The 25,669-nt window shown below is 33.7% G+C and overlaps 3 protein-coding genes and 1 long non-coding RNA gene across 5 annotated transcripts; 2 read left to right on the top strand and 2 right to left on the bottom strand.

Annotated features, from left to right (window-relative positions):
* Nucleotides 1-338: 338 nt before the first annotated feature.
* Nucleotides 339-4,517, top strand: LOC140049318 (cytochrome P450 2J4-like). The gene is made up of 4 exons (XM_072094188.1): nt 339-775; nt 904-1,523; nt 3,356-3,680; nt 4,118-4,517. The coding sequence occupies exons 1-4, from the start codon at nt 412-414 to the stop codon at nt 4,297-4,299; spliced, it is 1,491 nt and encodes a 496-aa protein (XP_071950289.1). The 5' UTR covers nt 339-411; the 3' UTR covers nt 4,300-4,517.
* Nucleotides 4,518-5,890: 1,373 nt separating this feature from the next.
* Nucleotides 5,891-11,546, top strand: LOC140050171 (uncharacterized). Of its 2 annotated transcripts, XR_011845372.1 has the most exons (4): nt 5,891-6,033; nt 6,755-6,923; nt 9,073-9,188; nt 11,466-11,546. It is a non-coding gene; the product is annotated as an uncharacterized lncRNA (long non-coding RNA). The 2 variants fall into 2 exon arrangements; XR_011845371.1 differs by lacking the exon at nt 6,755-6,923.
* Nucleotides 8,062-14,324, bottom strand: LOC140050170 (sushi domain-containing protein 2-like). Its single transcript, XM_072095241.1, has 12 exons — nt 14,228-14,324; nt 13,625-13,888; nt 12,879-13,147; nt 12,495-12,632; nt 12,019-12,189; nt 11,446-11,712; nt 10,927-11,175; nt 10,069-10,242; nt 9,621-9,779; nt 9,304-9,394; nt 8,966-9,001; nt 8,062-8,695 (listed from the first exon to the last, which is right to left on the bottom strand). The coding sequence occupies exons 1-12, from the start codon at nt 14,314-14,316 to the stop codon at nt 8,665-8,667; spliced, it is 1,938 nt and encodes a 645-aa protein (XP_071951342.1). The 5' UTR covers nt 14,317-14,324; the 3' UTR covers nt 8,062-8,664.
* LOC140049880 (sushi, nidogen and EGF-like domain-containing protein 1) lies at nt 14,324-24,016 on the bottom strand. Its single transcript, XM_072094832.1, has 9 exons — nt 23,866-24,016; nt 18,807-18,905; nt 18,318-18,445; nt 17,570-17,875; nt 16,903-17,037; nt 16,155-16,317; nt 15,056-15,322; nt 14,471-14,540; nt 14,324-14,339 (listed from the first exon to the last, which is right to left on the bottom strand). Exons 3-9 carry the CDS (start codon nt 18,438-18,440, stop codon nt 14,324-14,326), a joined length of 1,080 nt encoding a protein of 359 aa, XP_071950933.1. The 5' UTR covers nt 18,441-18,445; nt 18,807-18,905; nt 23,866-24,016.
* Nucleotides 24,017-25,669: the final 1,653 nt, after the last annotated feature.

Raw genomic sequence — 25,669 nt, 5'->3', positions numbered from 1 at the left:
TTAGAAAGTAGAGCCTCTTGTTACATTTCATATAAACTCAAACTATACATAGGTACTACTGTATACCATTAAAATGTTCATGATTCTCTTTGAAAAACAAATGTATCCAATTCGTCATAAATTTATTTTTATTTATTTTAAGTGAGTTGTTTTATTAAAAGCACTATATAGTATGATTGTAACTCCTTAACGAAGATGGCTACTGTCGGAAAACTAAATTTTAATTCAATTGTCATTAAAATTTAGTTTAGATATTTAAAATTGACCTGAAAGGGATATACAGTAGTAGTTGGATTTAAGAGATTTGTAGCATCTAGGTCAATGCATTCATGCCGCTTAATCCGGAAGGTCATTATACAGTTGTATTTAAAACGACAGTCGTGACTAAAGCCTTGTTGTGAAAACCACAAAATGGTGTTTTTGCAAACAGTGGTAGCCTTAGTTAATATACAAACGGCTGTGTTAGTTCTTGTTGTATGTGTCTTAACATTCTGGTTGCTGAAGTCAAGTGGAAAGTCTGGCAAGCTACCACCAGGTCCTACTCCATGGCCAATTGTTGGTTCACTTTTACAACTGGAAAAAGAGTCGTATTTAACGATTGAGAAATGGAGGGAAAAGTATGGTGGTGTTTTGTTTGTGAATCTTGGCTGGACAAGACCTAAGTCTGTGTTTTTGACAAGTATTGACGCCGTGAAATGCTTACTGAAAGATCAAGGAGATAAGGTTTCCGACAGACAGACGATACCGATTATAAAATTAAGTTTTGGTATTAAAGGTAGGCTAAGAACCTTTTCGATTGCGTGTGTTTTTAAGCTCATATCACTTAATTGTACTATATAATCGGTAGTTTTAAGTCTGTAATAATCTGTAAGGTAAACCGCCTTTCTGTATAATTATTTTCAGGCAGCATCGTTTTTGATAATGGTAAACCTTGGAGCGACAGACGACGTTGGACTTTGGGCGCTCTTCGAAATATGTCTCTCGAAAACAGCAGCTTGGAGAAAAGGATCAACCTCGAGGCAGACTATCTATGCCAGGAGATGGGCACCTTCGACGACTCCTTTAACCCACTTAACAGCGTACACAACTCTGTTTCTAACGTAGTTTGTACTGTCTGTTTCGGCGATAGATTCGAATATCGTGACCCAAAGTTTATGAAACTTATTGAATCAATTCGATACCTCTTCAAAAACACCACCCTTACCAACCCTGTCAACATTATCCCAGCTTTATATCACACACCCATGTTTACAGATTTTCGTAACGCAGTCCAGGAACTCAAAACCTTTATTGACGATATGGTGCAACAGCATCAGGAGACGTATGATCCTGGCCATGTCAGAGATCTGATTGACGCGTATATCGTTGAAGCCAACAAGCAAGAGGTAGACATGGATGTTTTTCGAATGGACTTGTTATGGCGGTCCGTTATTGATCTGTTCGTAGCTGGAACTGAAACTACTGCTTGTACTATCATGTGGATTATAATCTACTTGGTGAATTTTCCTGAAGTTCAGACCAAGGTATTAGAGGCACTTAATTTAATCTTTTAATCCACTAAAGTATTAGTAACTACAGTGAAACACCACTGGTTATTATCTCCTGAAACAGACAGAACTTTTTTTCAATAATTCCTGGTAGATTTACTAATTAATAACATTTTTGTACTGTTGTGTATTAGACTGGAACCGCAAGTTCCGTTAAATATAGAACCGTACCATATACCGATTTCTGGTGTACAGTTATACAATCAATATTTGACGTCATTTATCAATAATTTTGATAATAGATGGTACGCGAGCGTACCATCTAGTTCGTGCTCACAGGTGGTTCTCGAATACATAGTAATTTCAGCGTAAAAAAACTGCCGATTTCAAATGTACGTACGGCAGAGGACTATAAAACATTGTCGTTTACAGAAACAAATAAATAGACACAACGATTTATGTAGTCAACCAAAATTAGCACCTAGAAACTTGTCACAAAATGAGTCGAAATTTGTTATTTGGATTCATTTAAACAAACCCAATTTTGTTAAATTATTCATTATATTTCTTTATTATCCAGTAACGAAATATTTTTTTATATAGGCCTATAAATAATATACCACTAAATAGAGTAAAACATTTCCGATTTAATACCGTACTTTATTAAAACTGTCACTTTCTCATGGCCGATTGAAATAGTAAAGTACATTTAAAGACCACTAATACGTTTATATTTTTGTAATTATTAATTAATACAAACGTTGAAAAACAACTGACAGTAATAAAGTATATATTATTATGTGTTTATAATCTAAAAGTAGGGGCTACCCACACTCACAGTGATAACGTTTATTAGTATATTTGTTTATATTATATCTAACAGTACCAACACACTCTTGATTCAAATGGCGATCAAAAGTGGTTAATACCTATTTGCAGTATTGTATAGCATTACAATACTATTTCTGTTTATTCTCCAAGGGTCTATCAATTTACCTACTTGTGTTAAACCATGGAGGTATGCAATAATTTGGAATGTTCCATTCATTGCAAATCAATACATTTTTATAAACGTATATTAAATCTATCAAAACAGTATTTTTTAAAGAAAATCGGCCTGTCTTCAACATTATGATGCTGTGCTCGAGCTGTTCAACCGATTTTCAGCCATTAAAAACAGTTATCGTAGGAGGAGATAGGAAAATGCGAAGCATCCTCGTATTATTGTATGCGGGTATTTTTCACGATGGACATTAGACAGTGTATACCACGATCGGAAAACACCCCTATTTGGGGCAAATCATTGAACCTAAATTCGTTTTAATTGTCAATAACTAATTATCTGACTCAATTTAATTAGTAAACAGGGTTACATCAGGTGGTTAAAATCAGTACCGAAAGTACGAACCAACTTTATATACCATCGAGTAAACATTCTAGAGGTAACGCGCGACTTACCGAATTTTGTCCTTACGTAAATTTATATATAGAAGATTACAAACACAACGACTGATTTACTCACAATGGCTTTTATACACCGACTGTCATTTGTACCAAATTCCATGCATATTTTTAAGTCAAAGATTGTTATCATAAAATATAGCGCACATGCAATATATACTATATATTTTTAAAGTTTTATCATTTTTTAAATGGGAATATCATTTTTATCCTAAATATAACATAGTATTTTTATGTGGGATTTATGTATGTTTTAATGAATGTTTTAATTGTAATTTGTTATCTATGTATGATGTAATTGTGAATGTTTTACCATTTTCTGTCAAGGAAAACAATTTTTCCATGTACACATTTTATATATGGAACATTAACAAATAAAGATTTGATTTGATTTTGATTTGACATAGGTGCAGCAAGAGATAGACGAGGTGTTGGGTCAGGAAAAGAAGCCAACATGGAACAGTCGGCATTCGTTGCCTTATCTAGAGGCAACAATATTTGAGGTACAACGTCTAAGTAACGCTGGTCCACTGTTTGGAAGATTATGCGCAGAAGATGTGAAATTGAACGGTTACACAATTCCCGCAGGAACTTCCATAATAACGAGCGTGTGGAGCGTCCACCGTAACCCTGACAACTGGGAAGAACCATCAGAATTTAGACCTGAACGGTTTTTGTCAGACGATCTAAGTAGCATAAAGAGAAAAGAGGCGTTCATGCCGTATGGCGCAGGTATACATACCAATTATGTGCTATTATATACTAATATAGCTTGGTTTCCACTAGACAGTTCGGTAATCCATCGCTTGTGATTGTTTGCGCGTACTTCCTTGCGTTGCGTCGATCCTTGTGTGAGCCAAACTTTACGATTGTATACGGTACTCTATGATGGTAGTACTATCAGTGGAATCCCCATTAGTACACTAAGATGACACTACAAACGAGGGAACTACGCCCCATCCTCAGAGGTAGGCCTACTACACTTTCTAAGGAAGGGACATCCTCAGAGGTAGGCCTACACTTTCTAGGGAAGGGACATCCTCAGAGGTAGGCCTACACTTTCTAAGGAAGGGACATCCTCAGAGGTAGGCCTACACTTTCTAAGGAAGGGACACTTTGTAGTGGTCATTTAATTGTATTCTAAAACACTATATGCATTTAACTTTCAGGAAGAAGGATTTGTGCTGGCGAGCTTATGGCAAGAATGGAACTATTTCTTTTCATGGCAAACCTCGTGCAGCGGTTTACCTTTAAGATACCTGATGGGCAGCCTATACCGTCCGTAAACGATTGTATTCCTGGTCTCACACGCTCTCCTAAGCCATACCAAATTGTTGCTATCAAACGATAAGGAGGAGTCTCAATTCAATTCATGATACAAGTGTGATTATTAAACTTTTCTCGCTGACAATTTAGTAAAACATATTCGATAAGATTATTAATTTGTGTATAAAGCATTTATTTGTTGATTCACGTTTCCTGTTTGTCTGTTTGTTTGTGTACAATATCTTCGAAAGATTTTCATGATATGTTTTTTTCTAGATAGTCTAGAAATAATGAATATCTTGGTCCACGGAATAACTGATTTGTTTCCGAATGCTATTAAATTCATTAAAAGTTGCACCTTGTAGATCTGCTGGAGGACCTGGTGAAGGTAGCTCTTTAGAATGCTTAGTCAGATAAAATTAACGAATAAAATTCACTAAAAATTAATTTACCGTTACTGCAAGACTGTAATTTTCGAGTGAAACGTTTATTTTAAGTCGACGATTGATTTGGATATAAAATGGAATAGTCCCACGCGCCTCAGTCAACAGAGGGCGTTTTGAAAAAGATGAACTCAGAGCCGACTCAGAGCCATATATATATGGCTCTGGCTGGATGAACTTAATCAGTGTAGTAGTCGAGTTATAAAATAACAGTTTTATCCTTAATAGTAAAACATAATACGACAAATTCAGTGACGAAAACGCGTTATAGTTAAAATCATGCTGTGTTTATAGATTTTGTTACTAGATGTTCGGTGTTTTTTAATTTAAACGATTTTTAGTTGTATTTTGTGCACACACTATTCCCCTTTCGTAGGGTCTTCCTTGGCTTTGCGCGCGGTCTTCTCACTGCATGGTCTAAATTCACGGTCCACATCAGTTTTGATTATTTTCTAATAATGCTCAAAATACTCCAAATAAATAAATAATCAACGGAAAAACTGTAATTACTAATAATTATGACAATTAATTTGTTTTCCCATGGCCTAAAAAAGGAGTTCATGCTGCTGAAGGTATAAAAATACGTCCATGGTTCATGTTTGGCGCTCTTTAATTATTATATTTGACGTTTTGAACCATCGGCGCGGCCCTACCACGCGGCCCACATGGTCTCTATTGTTTATCATAGACTTTGATTATACAGCCGCTTTAATTAAAAATATAATAATTCAAATTGAAACTTTAAATTAAAAGTAGGCCTAACCCGACTTTGCAAATCCATTCCAATATATTATATCTTATTTAAAGCTTTATTTAATATAAATTTTAAAAAAATAAACTAACGTTTGTGGGCAATTAAATTAGTTTTCATAAGTTTTCCCATGGCCTAAAAAAAGGAGTTCATGTTTGGTAACATTTGACGTTTTGATTTAGGCTAGTTTTGATTGCTTTCATTCAGTGCCTTCAGTATCATAATTTGCCTTTAAAGTTGCCTTAATTTTCTACCTACCGACAACATCCATCATGCCTATTGGTAAGGTGACCTGCTATGGAAAAGAATGGAAGAGGCCTAAGGAAACACTTTACTATATAAGTTATTCAGACAAAACTAGGCTAGGCCTATATAGCCCTAGCCTAGGTGTGTAGTGTGAAAACCCTTTAATAATAATGGGTCGACCCAAGGTGTGTCACGTGCGTTCTGACCGCCGGTGCCGTGCCGCCGTTAGAGCGGGCTCTTTGAACGAAGACGAAGAGAAGAATTAGAGACGAGACGGAACGGACGTAAATTGCGACTACTACTACGCATGTTCCCTGGTGTTAAGTTTCCCGGCCTAGACTGAGCGGTATGTAAGCCAGTAATATTAGTGGAACAACAGGTAGGACACACTGCGATTGACTAGGCTATAGTTTATAGGCCTAGGCCCTAGGCTAGGCTATTATATAGTTTAACCCTCATTTCATTGCTACTAGCCTAATAGTAATACTATTATTACGAGCCACAAGGGTCAAGCTCAACCCTACTCTCTAGTGTAGTAGGCTAGGATAGGAGGCAAGGCCTAGAGGCTAGGCCCACCTAGGCCTAGTAGGCCATGGAGGTATAAAATATTTTATACTTCCATGCCTAGGCCTAGTAGTATAGGCCTAACTAGCCTAGCTAGTACTAAAATAAAGATTGCTACACAAGGCGTACTAGCTTACCTTTAGGCGAGACGGACTGGTCTCTTGTCCCCTGGTAGTGGTAGCCGAGATGTAGTATATTAATAATTATTATACACAGAAGAGTACGAGTAGTCTACTCAGATGTGTGGCTGCTGGTGGTAAGACACCTACATAGGACTCAACGTACCTACGTTGCTGTGTATAATAATATACGGTATCACTATCACTTTACTGAAGAAACCATTGGTTATGATTTATTTGATGAGGCAAATGAAAAAAAAACTACTGTGCGAGTATCTATCTCTTTATGTAATTTAAAAGTTTATACCTAAGCACAAGCATTACTTAATATTCTGACTGTGTATGATTGAGTTTGACTACTTAACCTAAACACTTTTTGTTATTCTGCCCTCTATATGTAAAATTGTTTTTTTAAAGTTTGATAGGCTTTTGTCCAGATGTCATTTGTTACACATGTATGTTTTCATTACTGGCTGGACGTGTGTTGAGAATCTGAAACAAGTCCTGTGTTAGTTTGTGAGGTTTAGTGGACAACATATTGTGATTTCTCGTGTAAAAGATAAAGCATAAAAAAAACATGGTGAAGGTGAATATAAAAAGACCTTTTGAAGCTTCTTCATCAAGAGATTGATGATGCGCGTTTAGTTTGTACAGCGATTCTCTATAGTTAATGCATTGTTTTTACATTTTGTTGTTAAAAATCATGTTTGCAATAACTTTATGATTTCATTATTATCTTAACAAAAACCTTAAACAAATTGATTGTTTTGATATTAAATTCGATATTTAAAGTGTTGTGAATGTTATACATTTTTTAAGCAAATGACTCGACTCCATACTCTACATAGGCATAGTTGGACACAAACATGGCCGGTGTGCACCCCACGTGACTTTCTGAAGTCCGTGAACTCTTTATATATACTGTATGGCTCTGACTTGTTCCCGGCAAAGGAGAACTGTTTGTAACGGGGCTTGCAATAACATTGGTGGCTATAGATTTCATTGATTCAAAGGTAGGATCCTTTAGGAATGGTCTTAGCATCCAGTATAGCTGAAATCCCTGCTAAAATTGTTCAATAAATCGTGGCATTTGACACGGGACAGGCCACAGACTTTACTACTAATTTCACCCCATCATTTCCCACACTGTGCTACCAAATCCTCGGAAATATAACCCATAAATGCTGGACCTCTCCATATTTTCTCACTTGCTACCAGGCCCACGAAAATATACCCCGTAAATGTGGCACCTCCCCGTATGGAAATATTTAAGAGTGAACCCCACCCCCCAGGCCATTTTACTCAGATTTTTCTGGCATTTTAATTAGTACGTTTAGAGCCGTTTCAAAATTCTAGACTTATTTAGAAGCATAAAAGTCGACGTTCAAAACTTTATTTACAATGAAGCAAAATCATTTAGTTAATCATGCATGGAGGTACCTCCATGGTTAAAGATTTTCATTATTTTAGCACCCTCATATCTTGGAAGATTTACTAAACAAAATAAAACACAAAAGATCAATGTGTTTCTTTTAACAATTCCGACGTGTTTAAAATATAATTTACATTCTTTGGTGTTGGTGTTATTCATTCATTGAACAAATCACGCTTCCCATTTTTAGAACTATCTATTTAGCAGTCTGCTCTCTGTCGACAGTGAAAGACTGGGGAAATATGCTTTACCATAAATCTTCAAATTGTAACCCAGGGTTATTATTCTTTGATTGTTTTTTAGGGTGGGTTACTATTAGAGTAGTGGGTTACTATAATACTAATATTAAATTAGGCACCTAAAAATAGTAACCCACCCCCAACATTTCCGGTCAGCAACTCGTAGCAAAATAATAAAACAGTAAGAATTAACAAATTTGGTTGAACTCTAACTTTATTTTATAAATTCAAAAACACTCAATCCACCCCCACTCCCGAAATCAACATGCATTATCTCCTCTACCAAATCGGTGTCATGTTTCCACTTTATGTGCTGCTGTCTCGTTATCACTAATAACCCGAGTGATCTAATTGTGACGTAGATGATTACCGATAACGTTCGGCAGTTGCAAAGAAATTTGCCTAAAAAACGCATTTTTCATACAAATTTTTCGTTCTAATATTGATAGAATAATGCATAAAGGGGTATTAAAAGGTGCCCCAGCTCGAACGCCGTTAATATCGGACTTGCGGTTTATGAGAAGATAGAGGAACAAATTTTGGCTTAGTGCTATTATATTATAGATTTGCTGTATTGAATGATACTACAAAAATTCCAGGTGTGTTTACATTGCGGCTGTGTAATGGAACAAATCATACTTTTAACCATTTTGCTGTCATTCTGAATTTGTAATTCCTGACATTTGACTAAAGAAACAAGAAAGAAAATTTTAAATTGATGAAAATAATATACATTGTGTAGATTATGTTTTTTTAAATAATTATTGTAGTGATGATCCTTTTAACGTTTTTGTTGTAACTACTGTAGCTGCTTAAGTTGCGGAAAGACAACGTGAACACAGAAAAGACCCACTTTTCTTTTTATTTACTGTTATGTCAGCTAAACATATGTTTTCTGTGTATCAAGGTCTGACTATTTTTTTGTGACAAGGGAAATATAAAGACTTTGGTACTTACTTGCCATCTTCTTCTGTATGAGAATGTATTTTATTACTGAAATATAGATTAGATTATGAAATAAAAACTTCAAATAAAAAAAATATTAAGAATTAATTAATTTTCAGCTGACAGCACAATGACCATCGCCTTTACTCCTATATGGACTATATGTGTAAGAATGGATGGAAAGCACAACATCAAAATTAAATGAAGAACATTTTTTGTTTGCTGTTTTTTTACGGTAAGATGTCATTGGAGTATTATTTAACAGAAATATGTAATTAAACAAAAGCGGTACAAATTTCAATTATTTAGTGAAATTGTTTAATAAAGATGATTTTTTAACAGATACATACTTTTTACGACAGAAGAACCAGTATAAAACACCAATAGCTATAGCTAGAATGAGGCCTAAACCAATTATAGCATACAACTGAATGGCCGTATCTAAAAGAAAAGTGAAATAAAAATTGAATATGTTTATACAACCTTAGGAATTACAATATGCACCAACAATTGTTCAAAACTGATTATTGATTTTGTGTAATTTCATATGACATTTAACCGCAACTAACTTAACTTTCCTAGGATGGTTTTATGTGCAATAGTAGTAGTAATAATATATTAATGAATAAAAAAATGAATAAAGAAATGTATATATTGACTTTGTTACCTTCATCACAAGAGGGCACACTATCAGACAACGTCCCTCCCACACATGTAATAGAAGACACTCCATTTAATGTATAACCGTCTTCGCATATAAAGTGTATAGTTTGCCCGTTACGTTGTTTACCTCCATTTTCGGGGGCTTCTACATTTTCACATAGGTCTGCAAATAAAAAAATTTTAGAATTGATTGTTGAATTAAATTTAAATTTGGTTTGGCATCTAATGTGGTAAATATAGTAAAAATGCAGTGTACAGACAAAACCTAAAGAACAGATAGATACTGAAAAAAGAAAGAATCTAATTGGCGAAACAGATAAGAAGAACTGATATAGCAGCATGGAGTGAATTACTATCTGTACTCCTTGCTAGAGAAAGAGAATAAAAAATAATGGAAAATGATATCGGATAAATTGTGATTGTGATATTATACAGATTAACTTAATAATTACCAACACAGACAGGTGTAAGATCTGACCAAACTCCTTTTGGTGTACAAATGATTCTAGATTCACCAGTCAAATTAAAACCAGTTTCACAACTAAATATTAAAATGCTGCCTTCTGTGTACGTTGTACCATTCTTGAAGCCGTTTTGCGGAGTAGATATGAAACCACAAACCACAACTGTAAAAGAAAATTATTAGGACGGTTAGAAGTGGAATGTGATGTAGATAGATATTAGAAATGGTAATTGGTATTAATGATGTAGTAGTGGTCATCATGGTGAGGGTAGTGGTCATCATGGTGATGGTAGTGGTCATAATGGTGATGGTAGTGGCCATAATGGTGATGGTATAAGTGGTCATAATGGTGATGGTAGGGGTCATCATGGGGATGGTAGTGGTGGATTTGGTAGTGTTAATGATGGTAATGGGTATTCATGGTGATGGCAGGGGTCATCATGGGGATCATGGTAGTGGTCATCATAGTGATGGTAGTAGTGGTCATCATAGTGATGGTAGTGGTGGATTTGGTAGTTTTAATGATAGTAATGGATATTCATGGTGATGGCAGTGGTCATAATGGTGATGTTAGTGGTCATCATGGTGATGGTATAAGTGGTCATAATGGTGATGGTAGGGGTCATCATGGGGATGGTAGTGGTGGATTTGGTAGTGTTAATGATGGTAATGGGTATTCATGGTGATGGTAGGGGTCATCATGGGGATCGTAGTGGTCATCATGGTGATGTTAGTGGTCATCATGGTGATGGTAGTGGTGTATTCATGGTTATGGTAGTGGTGAATTTAGTATTGGTAATGGTAGTGGTTATTCTAGTGGCATGTGATGATGATAAAAAAAACGTACCAGGTTTAACATCTTCCTTAATTTCCTCAACAAATTCTACAATATCTTTTGTGACTTTGGCAATCTCTACATTCCCTGTAACTTGGTAGTCAAAGATACACTCAATGTTGTCTCCACAAACCCTTGTCACTTCCTCCTGGTCAATATTGTCTGGTGCCTCAAACCATGGCACAAAATTAGGTTTATAGTATGTACTATAATCAGTACCAGCTACATAATATAGGATTGAATCCTCAGAGTCTATTCGCCCTAAAATAAAATCAACATACATTAGTCATGATATGATCCAAAATTAAAACACTTGCTTGCCATGAAGGTTTACTGTACAGCATATTTGAAATTCTGTCTGGCCACTTCCTTTCTGGATCCCTGGATTGTTAAGATGCATAATGTTGATTGGGTGGGGTTTTTGAATTTACTTCTATTATTTTAACCCACTGTTTCGTTATACTGATAATATTTTGTACAATGCGATGATCATGTAATACAGTGAAGTTTGAACTAAATAAATTATGTTACACTTCTCTCCAAAATCATAGTGGATATCTTGAAGACTTGAGTTTGAGGGAATGATGTCCCCATTGGGAGTTCGAAGGTCATCTGTGACATCATCGTTCCAGTTTCCAAGCAATCCGCTGGTGTTGCCATGCAACATCTCAGGACCGTAGACTATTATTGACATCAGGTCATTGTTAGCTTCAACAACGAATGATAATCCAAAATCGAACGCCACGGTTATAGATACACTGGTCTCATTGGTTGCCTTAGTGTAGAAGATGGTAAGTCCTGCAAAAAAGGTTTTTAAAAGGCTAGTGGTAGGTTTAGTTTTTCTATTTTTGCAAAATGCCACAATTTAAAAAAAAAGTCCTGTGGCAAGCACAACTTTAAAAATTTGCTTGTTCTGCTAAAAAAAAAAACCGCTGTCAGAAAATCAGAAAGTGGGGTAATAAATTTAAATACTTGATTTACAGAAGTATTATTACCTGTGCCAGATCGGATAAATGAACATTTTCAATTGGTTTTTAATGATTTTAACATTCAACCTGTCACTGACACGAGCCACATATCAAATGAAAAATGAAGTATTATTACCTGTGCCAGACCAGATCGGATTATCGTCAAAGTCTATACGTGACCATACATAGTCTTCAGTCGTATAGGCAACCAGTCCACGTACTTGATTCAATGCTACGTGTACCATCGTATCATTGTTAAATTTCGCTGCGATTGCAGTAAACCGTGTAGCCTTAATTGGTGTGGTACCTAATAAATAATAATAATTTATTTGTTCAGAATACAAATTCTAGACAATATACATTTATAATTTCAGGTATAATGTATGACTGTTATAAATATTAGGTCTTCTATAGTATAGGTTATCACTGTGTTTCTTCTGTTTTATACATGAATAAAAAAGAGAATTTGCCGACATCCATGTAAACCAAGCCCAGACATCGCATTTGTACCTTAATTGGCATTATATCTGTAACAACCATGTATGCTTTTCATTTGTTCACCTAATTTTCAATTCCTTACACTATAGTGCTATTTACAGTAGGCCTACCAACCATTTTTAATTGGTTCGGTACGTCCTTGCATTTCAAACAATCCACCGAGTGCGTCTATCAGAACGTACTCTCCATGTCCATTAAATGTGTACGCAAGTCCATCCAGAGTTAATATGTGGGGATCACCATTCAATCTTCCTGTCAAACAAAATATTCTGTTTATAAAATACTGTATGTCTTTTTAATGAACCTTTGTGAAAACAATTAAGTTCCCTCTCCCTCAACCCACCACAACAAATAAAAATAGGCAGAGTACTGTCAAATCAATGGTGTGTATCATATTTCATATTTAAAGTACTGTATGTCAAAAAGAGATATGATTATAATGTTTTTGTTGCTTTTAGGTGTGCTTGCGGTGACATACATAGATATCTACAAATGTACCTGGAGTAGGAGGCTGGTAGCCATTACAATCCTGCGATGGTCGATATGGTATGAAATACCGATCACAATCAGACCTAGTAGAGCAGCACCTAATGTATGGCAATACATCACTTGTGTAATGAGAGAAGTAAGGAGCAGTGCCTGTTTGGTCGAATGGTTCTGTACCAAGATAGTGGTACCGATGAATGTAACCTGCATACAAATTATCAGCTATATTGGCAAGGTTTCCGTTGACGTCGTAACAACACTCTAAACCTTCTCCGTTGGAACTGCAGGTAATAGTAAAGAATCAGATTTTTTCTTTTATACCAAATGCTTAAAGACACTAGACCTACGTTTTTTTGACTTAATTTAAGGACACACACTACATTTTTTGTAAAAATAAACACCATATGGACATATTGCGATAATTTTTTTCGCTTTTAAACGGTTAAAAGAAAATTAAGTCGATTCTAATAACTTTTAGCGGCCCGCTATAAATCCCAACATGCATCACGAGCGGATTGATATTTTCATATTGTGATGTGATGCACCCACTTCGATCGATCGCGTGAAAGGGTAAACAAATAAAATAACCATAACTTTTCAGCTTAAATACCAGACAAGAAATGGTTTAATGTTTTTAAAGTTATATATATGCATTATTTTTACAAAACGTCAAAAATTGCAGGTCTAGTGTCTTTAAAGACACTAGACCTAGACCTGCAATCGGCTTTTCTGCTTCCGGTGCACTAACAGTAGCTTACCTGGGACTGCTGCTACGAACACAGTGCACAATACCATTGTCATCTGAACATGAATCCTGAACTGTATTTGAACATCGTGGACTTGGCTCAAAGCGCCCTCCATCAACCAAAGCACTCTGTAGGTTACATGGACACCTCAATTCACCATCTGAGGAAAATGCTCCATCCAAATTTGGCCACAATGAACACCATTTAGACAAATTTAACTTATCTTTATAAAATATGCTCATGTCAAATGGGTCACTCCAAATATATAATGCAAAACTGTGAACAGATAAATACATTAATTATTGATTGCATTTTGTAAAATCTTACAAAAGTGGAAGCTTTAAATCACCATGGTAGGTTGTACTTCTTCTGACACTACAATGTATATTCTCACATATAGTACTGTTAAGTACATGCTGATCTGAATCATAACAGAATGTTTTTTTATGTTTGTTTTTTTTTCCCGACATTGACGACTACCAATTAATATAATATCAATCAATTCTCAAGTCTGCCAGGTCTAAAAACATACGATTAGCAACTTGGCGGTCTTATAAATCTCCAGACATGAAACTTGAAAAGGATAAATCTATATATATAAGCATTCAAACTTACTCGTTGTTACCGCCAGGTTCCACGTCACCTTGCATAACACGAATGACTCCAACAAGTTTTGATGTATCCACTTTAAAATTTACAGCCATAAGAAATTTAAAATGTTCTTCCGCTGTTTCAAGTTGCATATCATTTGCAATATTAACCGTTTCCCGGTTTGTTGGATTATAGTCATCATATAAAACGATGTCAATATCGAAAAAATTCCCTTGCAATGCATCTGCCCTCCAAAAAACTGTGTACCTTTCCAAATTGTCATCGTACTCAAGGTGAGCTTTTGGCGCGACATCTTCGGTGACTTCATCAACACTCACTACAAAACAAAAACATGTGGATACTACTGTAATAAAAACCAATGCAATGTACGTATGCCCAAACAAGGTAACCTAACAACAGGATGTTGAGCTCCGTTTTGTTCAAAGGTTTCATCTGTGGTTGTGACATGATCAGTTCCACGTCCCTAAACAGAAACTTGGCACTATAACCGCAACTATAGTATGTATTTATCACAGCCAATCATAAGATTAAAGTACTGTTATAAGTTCCTATCTTGTCAAGGCGAGCTCAGCATCTTGTTGTTAGATCGCCTTAGCCCGTTGAGTATGCGGGATCCAAACTGGTTTATATCTCTTTACCAATTATTTGTTGGTTATGTTTACATATTTCTTCAAACTTTGTTTTTTTGGGATGTACGCCCATCATTTAGGACGTGAGGCATAGTGTGTTGGACATTGAAATACTCACCATGAGATTGTGAGAACTGTGTGGGAGCATGTTTTCATATGTATTTGATTACAGATTAGTATTTAATTATTCCTAGTTGCTTACCTGATGTGTAAATTCCTTTAAAACCGTATTTCATACCACCATCCTTTGAAAGAAACACATGTACTCTACCAATGCGCAGTAACCATGGTACCACACAAGACACTGTGCGTTCGTCTTCATATTGACACGGTACCTCTGTTCCTGTTTCCGCATCAATGAACTTGCATGTGACATTATCTTGATTTTCGAAACATGTTCCTTGAATGAATATCCTTGCACCACCCAGCATGGATCCGAAGGAAGGATATGTAAGGATTGAGCCACTATCTGTACACAAAATAATATGATTATGCTATTTTACAGTACCAACCATTTAAAAGTACTTTTTTAGTGTACAAAAAAAAAATCTTTTTCGCGTTTGGAAAATATTTTTTTTTATGCTATTGCTTATAAAATACAACAGCCCCACCTATTTTGTACTTTCAAAAGATTGAATGTTATGACTGGTTTCGCGATGGACATACTTGTTTGGAGAGATGTATATGTACTAATTTAGATCAAAAAGACATTTAAACTAGCTTTAGATCGTTGATTTTGATTAATTAATTAGAACATCTCTACAAGACGTGGAATCGTTGGAAAAAATATAATTAGCCTAGATGAGTTCCAGTTGCCTGTCGAAGTTTCATATTTGGTATCAGCCTAGTTAGTACATGGTATTAGGCCTAGGCGTTTTAGCCTTGCTAGGCCTTGGATTGTTTGGTTGTTTGTTGACATAATTAACATAATTATTATATTAATATAATATTTAATATAATAATATTAAAATAATCAATGTGAATCAAATGCAGTAGGCCTTTTATTTGATTCAAATGACAGGAATCTATTTAGATGTTATAATAAATAATTGCATTCGGTGAATGATGAAAGGTTATATATCAACTCAGCTTCGCCTCGTTGAAATATAATCTTTCATCATTCACCTCATGCCATTATTTGTACCATTACACTCATAAACATTCATTATTTGTATACTATTACACGCAAGACGCACACAATAATATAATAATATATTTACCAATATCAATGAAGCTGCCATTCAAATCGAGAGATGGAAAAGGCGAAAATATTATGTATATATTTTGAGTTATATATTTACCAAAAGCGTTGCAGTCAGGCGATACTACATTTTCTTCACTGATTTTGAAAAAGTATCTGCCTGGCTGACCAACATTGCTTGTTTCATCAATATTCACTATGGCATCTGTCTGGGATTCAGCCACGTTATGATGCCTGACTTCATCACCAGCATTACATCCAACCTGAATATTAACAACAATTATACATTAATTGTAATTAATCGCTTGTTTTCACGTGTAAAGTGTCGCTGGCAAATTGCAGACAAAACTGTTTTGGAGTTTTCTCCCGATTTAGAAAATCTGTTCCAAAATATATTGTTCTTTATCAATCGAATTGACAATAGCCTCCGATTGCGCTTTGTTAATGGCCAGACCTAACCTACAACTGCACTATTATACTCATACTGTTCGGTAAATCGTACTGGTAAAAGAGGCTTCGGAACACGACTGAATTAAGAAGTATACCGGGAGACTACCCCGAGGGCTACCCCCTGCTCTTTTTGGAAGAGTGTACTGTGTTGAACGTGCACATGAGACATGTTGCACACGGGACCAACAGTCATCCGAAAGACTGTGCACTATCTATATGTATTCCAACTTGCAAGGAGATGAGATTCGAACCATGGACCAAAGGAAACCTAATGGTCTTCCAAGGTTCAGCGCACAACACAGTGACTACCACCAGTCAACTGCGCTATGCCGCTAACAAATTAACATTACCAGAATGTTAATTTTTAGATTAAACATTTTAATTTGAACCTAATATACCTGTGCTGGTGTGCCACCTAGGCCAAAATTATCACCACCACTAGCAGTTCCAGTTGTCCACTGTATATCACCATAGTTGAATACGGTGTATGAGTGTAATCCATCCGTAACTAGAATGGCTTGAAATGTGTTAGTCTGTAATTTTAAAAAAAAATCATGTAGTACAAATTTTTAGAGCTCATTTAGATGATTTAAGATGAAAAATATAGAAGAATGAAATCATACTTTAAAACAAACATAAGGATGATTTAAAACAAGTTAATTTAAACAAAAAATCATTGACTTCAACATAATGGGCTTCCTTTTTGATTTTTTTTCTATAAATTACCGTTTGAAGCTATACATTCAAACTTGTTCTGTTCCAACGGAAGACGGCGCCGATTTTTAAATAATTGAAAATCATACATAATTGTATGGCACCGTCTCCGTTCCGTATTATGTGTTAAAGTATGAATGCGTTCACATATTTCGCATAAAGGATTGCGCGTACATGCATGGAATCGGATCGATGGATCAGAGAGCCATTTTAGGTGGCGTGCGGAAGGTGCGCCCCTTTTGATCCACCACTGAAACCGTGATATGGTGGTGGGTTAATGTCCTCAAACCTGTCTTAAGCCTATTATTGGTGAATAATGGTTTGATACTGGAGGTAGAAACATATACTCACAATCCGAGAATCATTAAGCCTGCCGTAATACGCAACTTGGTCCCAAGTAGCTACCAAATACCAAATAAGCTGAAATTCCTTTCCAGAATACTTAACAAATTGGTTTATGATATCATCGATGGCGTCAGCTAAGTCTTCATCGTCACGCCTTGTCATTTCTCGGTAGTAAATGGTTCCACCTCGCCTTGTATCAACATCCGCCCAAAATGGTGCAATGAGTGACGTATCATCGTCAGTTAGTGGAAAGGGTTTTGATGTAAATGTCTCCTCCTGCTCATCAAATGAAATTATCCCATTTGTGTTCACCTACAATTTAAAAAAAAGACCAATATATAACAATCCAAATCCAAGTTACAAAGATATGCATGCTTCCTCTATCACAGTTATGCTGTACTACCAAAGATACCCATCCCATGGCGGGTATTCCCCACCAGGAGCGGTCGCAAGTCTATTTTAAAGGAGTTGCCCAAGAGTCCAGGGCCGTAGATACCGAGTAGGCCTATTTGCGCCACATGACATGATGCGCACACAAGCAATCCAGACAGCAGAAATTCATTCTGAGCATGTTCAGAAACATATCTACAAACAAAGAATACACTGACCGTCAGTAAATTAATTGTACGCGGTATTGTTGACTGCTGGTTAATTTTACACTGCAGTCTGTCAAATTACATATAGGCTCTTCCAACCCTAGACTTCTAACTATAACATTAATGATTATTATATATATACTATACCGTTTACTTACAAAAAGTGATTCGTGTAGCTCATCGTAAAACGGAAAAAACGTCAATATATTGATCCTGCCTGACGATGCATCGTCGTTAACCGGTCCAATTTCGTCGTTGAAATCAACACCATATGGAAACATTACCTCTGTAAGATTTAAAATTAAAAAATTGAATTTAAAATACATCGAAATTGAATTTACTTCCAATGCCTTCCACGTATGGGCGTGATGAATACCCGATTCCCAGTGCTGTATCTCCACATACAATATTTGCCCTAGTATCATAGGAAAATTCCCTAATACAGCAGCTATGTGTATCACATGTGGTGCCTGTATTATTAAGTTATGTTCTATGATACATGATGATTCAGGTGAAACAGATGTTTTCCTATCCTGAATGGGCTCCATCATTATTTTCACTCTATTTTACAAAATTGATACAAAATTAAATATTTATTCTCACTTTCTTGACGCTTCTTTTACTTCTGAAAAATAATGAAAACTTACGTTCCGTAGTACAAGTATCATAACTTGCATTATTTTGAATATATTGGGGAGGTATCGGACAGATACATCTACAGTCATCAAATCTACGGGTATCATCACCTGAAATGAAAAGAGTAGAAAATAACATCCTGTGATAGACATAACCATTCCCATAACAAAAAGTCTCTATATTTATTAGCCTTATAAGTTATCGCCTTAATAGATATAGCTCTATATTTATTAGCCTTATAAGTTATCGCCTTAATAGATATAGTTCTATATTTATTAGCCTTATAAGTTATCGCCTTAATAGATATAGTTCTATATTTATTAGCCTTATAAGTTATCGCCTTAATAGATATATTTCTATATTTATTAGCCTTATAAGTTATCGCCTTAATAGATATAGCTATATATTTATTAGCCTTATAAGTTATCGCCTTAATAGATATATTTCTATATTTATTAGCCTTATAAGTTATCGCCTTAATAGATATAGCTCTATATTTATTAGCCTTATAAGTTATCGCCTTAATAGATATAGCTCTATATTTATTAGCCTTATAAGTTATCACCTTAATAGATATAGTTCTATATTTATTAGCCTTATAAGTTATCGCCTTAATAGATATAGCTCTATATTTATTAGCCTTATAAGTTATCGCCTTAATAGATATAGTTCTATATTTATTAGCCTTATAAGTTATCACCTTAATAGATATAGTTCTATATTTATTAGCCTTATAAGTTATCGCCTTAATAGATATAGTTCTACATTTATTAGCCTTATAAGTTACCGCCTTATAGATATAGTTCTATATTTATTAGCCTTATAAGTTATCGCCTTAATAGATATATTTCTATATTTATTAGCCTTATAAGTTATCACCTTAATAGATATATTTCTATATTTATTAGCCTTATAAGTTATCGCCTTAATAGATATAGCTCTATATTTATTAGCCTTATAAGTTATCGCCTTAATAGATATAGCTCTATATTTATTAGCCTTATAAGTTATCGCCCTAATAGATATAGTTCTATATTTATTAGCCTTATAAGTTATCACCTTAATAGATATATTTCTATATTTATTAGCCTTATAAGTTATCGCCTTAATAGATATAGCTCTATATTTATTAGCCTTGTAATTTATCGCCTTAATAGATATAGCTCTATATTTATTAGCCTTATAAGTTATCGCCTTAATAGATATAGTTCTATATTTATTAGCCTTATAAGTTATCGCCTTATAGATATAGTTCTATATTTATTAGCCTTATAAGTTATCGCCTTAATAGATATATTTCTATATTTATTAGCCTTATAAGTTATCACCTTAATAGATATATTTCTATATTTATTAGCCTTATAAGTTATCGCCTTAATAGATATAGCTCTATATTTATTAGCCTTATAAGTTATCGCCTTAATAGATATAGCTCTATATTTATTAGCCTTATAAGTTATCGCCTTAATAGATATAGCTCTATATTTATTAGCCTTATAAGTTATCGCCTTAATAGATATAGCTCTATATTTATTAGCCTTATAAGTTATCGCCTTATAGATATAGTTCTATATTTATTAGCCTTATAAGTTATCGCCTTAATAGATATATTTCTATATTTATTAGCCTTATAAGTTATCGCCTTAATAGATATATTTCTATATTTATTAGCCTTATAAGTTATCGCCTTAATAGATATAGCTCTATATTTATTAGCCTTATAAGTTATCGCCTTAATAGATATAGCTCTATATTTATTAGCCTTATAAGTTATCGCCTTAATAGATATAGCTCTATATTTATTAGCCTTATAAGTTATCGCCTTAATAGATATAGCTCTATATTTATTAGCCTTATAAGTTATCACCTTAATAGATATAGCTCTATATTTATTAGCCTTATAAGTTATCGCCTTAATAGATATACAGTAGCTCTATATTTATTAGCCTTATAAGTTATCGCCTTAATAGATATAGTTCTATATTTATTAGCCTTATAAGTTATCGCCTTAATAGATATAGTTCTATATTTATTAGCCTTATAAGTTATCGCCTTAATAGATATAGCTCTATATTTATTAGCCTTATAAGTTATCGCCTTAATAGATATATTTCTATATTTATTAGCCTTATAAGTTATCGCCTTAATAGATATAGCTCTATATTTATTAGCCTTATAAGTTATCGCCTTAATAGATATATTTCTATATTTATTAGCCTTATAAGTTATCGCCTTAATAGATATAGCTCTATATTTATTAGCCTTATAAGTTATCGCCTTAATAGATATAGTTCTATATTTATTAGCCTTATAAGTTATCACCTTAATAGATATAGTTCTATATTTATTAGCCTTATAAGTTATCGCCTTAATAGATATAGCTCTATATTTATTAGCCTTATAAGTTATCGCCTTAATAGATATAGTTCTATATTTATTAGCCTTATAAGTTATCACCTTAATAGATATAGTTCTATATTTATTAGCCTTATAAGTTATCGCCTTAATAGATATAGTTCTATATTTATTAGCCTTATAAGTTATCGCCTTATAGATATAGTTCTATATTTATTAGCCTTATAAGTTATCGCCTTAGATATAGCTCTATATTTATTAGCCTTATAAGTTATCGCCTTAATAGATATATTTCTATATTTATTAGCCTTATAAGTTATCACCTTAATAGATATATTTCTATATTTGTTAGCCTTATAAGTTATCGCCTTAATAGATATGCTCTATATTTATTAGCCTTATAAGTTATCGCCTTAATAGATATAGCTCTATATTTATCAGCCTTATAAGTTATCGCCTTATAGATATAGTTCTATATTTATTAGCCTTATAAGTTATCGCCTTAATAGATATATTTCTATATTTATTAGCCTTATAAGTTATCACCTTAATAGATATATTTCTATATTTATTAGCCTTATAAGTTATCGCCTTAATAGATATAGCTCTATATTTATTAGCCTTATAAGTTATCGCCTTAATAGATATTGCTCTATATTTATCAGCCTTATAAGTTATCGCCTTAATAGATATAGCTCTATATTTATCAGCCTTATAAGTTATCGCCTTAATAGATATAGCTCTATATTTATTAGCCTTATAAGTTATCGCCTTAATAGATATAGTTCTATATTTATTAACCTTATAAGTTATCGCCTGAATAGATATAGCTCTATATTTATTAGCCTTATAAGTTATCGCCTTAATAGATATAGCTCTATATTTATTAACCTTATAAGTTATCACCTTAATAGATATAGCTCTATATTTATTAACCTTATAAGTTATCACCTTAATAGATATAGTTCTATATTTATTAACCTTATAAGTTATCGCCTGAATAGATATAGCTCTATATTTATTAGCCTTATAAGTTATCGCCTTAATAGATATAGCTCTATATTTATTAACCTTATAAGTTATCACCTTAATAGATATAGCTCTATATTTATTAACCTTATAAGTTATCACCTTAATAGATATAGCTCTATTACCTAGTATTAAGCACCTACTAATAAGTAGATTTTAGCAGGTAGATTTTAGATAGTTCCTAATAGGTTTTACCTCATTAGCATAATTAATATGTCAATATTAAAAATGCATCTACAACTTCTAAATTTAAATTAGTATACAAGAACTATTTACTTTCAAGATATGATGAACGTTAAATATATATTGTATAAGACCAGTGAAGATCGGATAATATGGTTTTCTTTTATTTATTATTAGTTTATGTATTATATTTTGTTTTTTTTTCGTATTCAATGTTATATCTTGGGGTGGGTCAAACTTATGACTTATATGACTCTAACACCCCCAACACCCCATCACATAATCACTTCCTTGCATTTATGTATGTATTTTATTATATTGTGGAAATAAATTGAAATGAATTCAAAACCCCCACTAATAGAATTAGATAGATTTTTCACTATTTTTAATCTTTGAGTAACACAGTTGTATACATCTATCTATTGTCTACTTATAATAGCTATACAAAGGGCTACTAGCAACCTATTAATAATAATAGACATAAACAAACTGATAATAACTGTTAATAAACTATCTATTTTATACAATAGTAGATATGGACAACCAGATAGCTATTAAAAATCTATGAGTGTCATATCTATCTACTGTCTACTTATTATAGCTATACAAGGGCTACCAATAACTATCATTAGACTATAAAGAAACTGATAATAGCCAGTTAAATATTAATCAACTATCTATTTTATATAGCTGGGAAGTATCATTCCATCGTTGACTCATTTAGTTAAAATCCTTAGAGATAAAAAGGTCTACTAAAAAACTATTAGGGCTACTAAAAATAGATTTAAGTAGGCTAAAGTACAAATAGCTCTATTAATTTTTTTTGCTGTGGGTTTGGATGCCTGCCAGCATACTAAGGCCTTAGAATAGCAAACACCATGTAAAAACATATATATTGTCCCTCTGAAAAAAATAATTATTTAACATTTTGTTGTTGAAAAGTACATAACTTATTCACTTTTGGATCGGAAAAAAAATGTTAAGGAAAAAATAGTCATATTTGTTTTTGCTAATGCAACCATTGCCAGTGTCCCTCTATCCAAAATTATGTAACTTATTCTAAAATCTTAACCTTTTAAACCATCATATACTTATTAAAATTAATAATTGTTAAAGTGTTGTATTGTATTTCAAAATGACGTCTGTCATGATAGTGCTAAGCTCATTCACACATTTTTCATGAAACTGAAAGTGGCAACTCATATTTTTCCTTCAGTTTTACTGTATCGCGGATCGGGCATTAAAGCTTAGTTCCCACTTGAACGCAAATTTTGATATAATAATAATAATAACCCATGATGTAAATGCAACGCAAATGAGTTGACCAATCACAAGCGACAGTTTGGATGACCCACCACGTCGTGATTGGTCAAATTACTGCATTGCGTCCTTATTGCGTCCTAGTGGAAATCAGATGACCTTGCCTTAAGTGTTGGATAGAGAGTACTCATGGCTGCAGGAATCCTGGTATAACTTAAAAGTACTGTACATTATATCATTTACCTTCTGTAGATGTTATTATAGCAAAGCAAACTCTTTGCCATCTCGGCGCTGCTATTAGGTATGACCTTAATTCATCGGATAAAATATTCGAGAACTCGGCATCAACCAGACCTTTCTTTACGTCAAACGAGTAGCTTGTGAATGATCCAATTTCTGCATCAAGCGCCTGCAAAATATTCCTTAATTCTTCCTGTGTAGAATAGGTTCGAATTAATCGAAATAATGCAGTTGAAAAGAGATAAATAAATACTACTAATAAACAAGCTATATTTAGTTCTTAACATTGGCCAGGGGGAACAATATTTATACCTCTTTACATAGCCTTGCAAAACTCTGGAGTTTCATGCGTCGGTGTAAGTAGTACGTCAAAATACTCCGGAGTTTTGCTGATGTTAAATGGGTAAAAGACTGATCTTGCCAAGATATTTCTGCACACATTTCAACGTGCAAGTGTTACACGTTGTTCAGATAATCTAACTCGTCATGGTGACGAGTTAAAATATAAGTGTATGTGTTTTGAACTGATGTTATACCGCAATCGTTGTCTTTAATACTGATCAGTCAAAGTTTGAAAAATGTCTTATCTATTATAGGCATAGCCTAATTAGTTAATATGATTTAAGTTTATTGATTAAAAACGTGTTTATAGTTAAAGGTATATTGTCCCCTCAAAAAAAATGTTTTTAATATACCATTTTAATGTCACATAGTTATTCAAACAAATTATTGAAAAAAAATAATTTACCTGAAAACTGTAATTTAAAGCAAAAAGTTAATAGGGTTTTGGTTGAATTTAACCGTTTATTTTCTCTTTCTCACTTATTTATAAAGTGACAAACTTTTTTTACGTAAGTGATTAACTTTATTAAACTGCAAAATGACCTAATACATTTTTTCATCTTTAATTTTAACATGATTTATTTGATCAAAATCATTTATCAATTATTGACTACCTTCAGTAATTGAGTTGCTTGTTCTTCTGTAACATTTTCATTTCCATCTCTCACTTGATCAAAGTAAGGTATTCCAGAAAATAGTCCATTAAATATTTCTCTACCCTCGCTATCCATTTGAAATGAATATCCAACCACCTGTGTTCCGGTTTCACTATCTTTCAAGGATTTCGGTTGAAACGATTCGTGCGACTTTACAAAGTCCACCACCATATTCAATTCTGAATCCGTTAATCCCCCAATATCTGACAAAAGTATTGAAAACAACCAAACATGCAATGTGGGTACAGCGGGGAATGTGGACACTCGATTCTGCAGGTGTCGCCTGCTTCGACGAAAGATTGACTGCTCTATTTAACTCGGCTCTACCTCGTTTTTCAACATATAAAATATTCTCCCCTAGGCCCTATATAGTACAGGAAAACTATGAAATATGGTTGAAAAAATTGCAACAGAATTTATTTCACCAAAATGCATTTTTATAATAAAGTTCCTATATGAACATACTGAAAGAAAAATCCAGGTAGAGGAAATAGGTTTTTTTTTAAACAAAATGACTGGCTATGGTGAAAATGTCTAAAAATGGACCAAAAAACGTAAATAGTAGATCTAATTACCACTTGATAGCAGTTTTTACAATGCTTTTTATATTTCTTCAGTGTCAAACATTTAACCTGCAATATACATATTAATAGTGCTATTAATAGAAAAAGGCTGCAAAAACATATTGGCCTAAGTATCAATTTTAAATTATTTATAACATTTAAAATGTTTAAATAAATACTGTTAGGTTTTGTAAGGATATAATATTTAATCTCATGAATTAAAAAGAGGAAAAAAAAAATCAGTCT

The sequence above is a fragment of the Antedon mediterranea genome, chromosome 5 (assembly GCF_964355755.1).
Source record: "Antedon mediterranea chromosome 5, ecAntMedi1.1, whole genome shotgun sequence".
In the NCBI taxonomy this organism is placed as follows: Eukaryota; Metazoa; Echinodermata; class Crinoidea; order Comatulida; family Antedonidae; genus Antedon; species Antedon mediterranea.
The sequence above is the reverse complement of the archived record's forward strand: the minus strand, read 5'-3'. Positions and strand labels throughout refer to the sequence as shown.